This window comes from Buceros rhinoceros, unplaced genomic scaffold (genome assembly GCF_000710305.1).
Source record: "Buceros rhinoceros silvestris isolate BGI_N320 unplaced genomic scaffold, ASM71030v1 scaffold20484, whole genome shotgun sequence".
In the NCBI taxonomy this organism is placed as follows: Eukaryota; Metazoa; Chordata; class Aves; order Bucerotiformes; family Bucerotidae; genus Buceros; species Buceros rhinoceros.
Genome location: NW_010409079.1, coordinates 21569 through 23208, shown reverse-complemented (window position 1 = coordinate 23208; position 1640 = coordinate 21569). Strand labels below are relative to the sequence as shown.

General features: G+C 60.9%; 1 protein-coding gene across 3 annotated transcripts in view; it reads right to left on the bottom strand.

Annotated features, from left to right (window-relative positions):
• Positions 1-295: 295 nt before the first annotated feature.
• Positions 296-1640, bottom strand: part of NLGN3 (neuroligin 3) — a 21927-nt gene continuing 20582 nt past the window's right edge. For all 3 annotated transcript variants that reach the window (XM_010135130.1, XM_010135131.1, XM_010135132.1), the window contains 2 exons: positions 1561-1640; positions 296-1133 (listed from right to left, as the gene is read on the bottom strand). The exon at positions 1561-1640 is cut by the window's right edge and continues 7 nt beyond it. In XM_010135130.1, the coding sequence (XP_010133432.1) occupies positions 296-1133; positions 1561-1640 (918 nt within the window). The remainder of the gene's footprint in view (positions 1134-1560) is intronic.

Genomic DNA, 1640 nt, shown 5'->3' with positions numbered 1-1640 from the left:
GTGGTGTCCCCCCTGCACCCCACCTGCATCCTGGGGCGACCCGCCAGGGCCCTCCAGCCAGGAGCAGGGAGAGTCAAAGCACTTCTCTAGAGTTAGATAGGAAAGAAAGAAAAAGCGCCGGGGTAGAGCAGGGTGTTCAGCCGTGCCAGGACCCTGGAGGTCTCCAGGCTCAGTGCTGCACTGTATGTGGGTGCTGCCCCTCCGTCCAGGGGCTCTGTTGGCCCTGCCGGTCCCTCTGCCAGTATCTGCTGCGTGCGTGTGCGTGCGTGTATGCGTGTGTGCCGGCGGTGGGCAGCTATACCCTGGTGGTGGAGTGTGAGTGCGGGAGCCCCGTGCTGTTGAAGCCAGCAGTGAAGGTGTTATAGGGGTGCAGGGTCTGCAGCCCCACCAGCGAGTTGGGGATCATGGTGATGGTGTTGGGGGTCATGAGCGGGATGTCATCTGGAGAGCGGCGCAAGGTGAGAGTGTAGTCAGGCAGAGCAGCCAGGCGCAGGGCATCATGGGGCGGCACAGCCTCACACTCATGGTGCCCCTGGCTCACCTGCAGGGAGGGCATCTCCTCATCGGGCGCGTGGGCAATGTCATTGGCGGTGCCACGCTGAGGGCTGGGCTGCCGATGTGTGTCCTGCCGGCGCTTGTCCTTGCGGTAGTAAAGGGCAGCGAAGGCCAGCACGTTGAGGAAGAGGAGGGAGGCACCCACAGCGATGGTGACGCTCAGCTCAGTGGAGTAGTCACGGGGGCTCTCCAGCAGGGTGCCCGCTTCCTGCTCTGGGCTCCACTTCTCCTTCCCATTCTCGCTGTTGTAGGCAGGCGAGATGGCAGGGCGCTTGGTGGTCCAGATCTTGCCATTGGGCCGACGGGTGATATGAGAGTTCTGTGTGGTGTCGGGTGGTGGCACTTTGGTGGTGGTGGAGGTGTAGTGGAACATATCGTGCAGGTTGTACAGGTGGGGGACCAGGTGCTTCCAGAAAGCCACCTTGGTGGCCCGGTAGTGGTCGCGTACCCGTGGCTTCAGCCCAATGTGCAGGTACAGCTGGTCACGGGGGTTGTACTTGGACCAGGCCACCTCCTCGAACCGGTTGGCCTTGGTGTGGATGAACTTGGTGTCCTGGGGGACAGGCTTGTTGGGGTCCCTGGAAAAACACAGGCAAAACAGAGCTAGCACTGGGAAAAGATGGAGAGGTGAGGAGGGAGAGGTGTACACAGAGATGGAAGCTGGGGGGACCTTTGCCAGCAGTGGCATAGGGCGGGCTGACAAAAGGTCCTGCATGGCTGGGCAGCATGCCAACCCTGGGTCAACTCCCACCCACGACAATCACAGCCAACCAACTTCGTCACCCCTGTGCATGACCATGTCTCGTCTTAGAGGCTGGTCATGCTCTCAGCTTCTTGCTGTGTGGTTGATGCCCTGACACGAGTCAAGGTGCAGCACACAGACCTCTGGGTATGGGAGCTCAGTGTCCCACACCAGGCATCGCACACACACACAGAGCACAGTTGAAGAGGTGCAGCTGCAGTGAGCGCAGACCCGCCCCAGGCAGAGCATCCATCCCCACTCACCCTGTCTTGGCAAAGTTGGTCCAGTAGGTCATCACCACGGCGCTGAGCATGACATCGTTCTTGGAGAAGTTGCAGGGAAA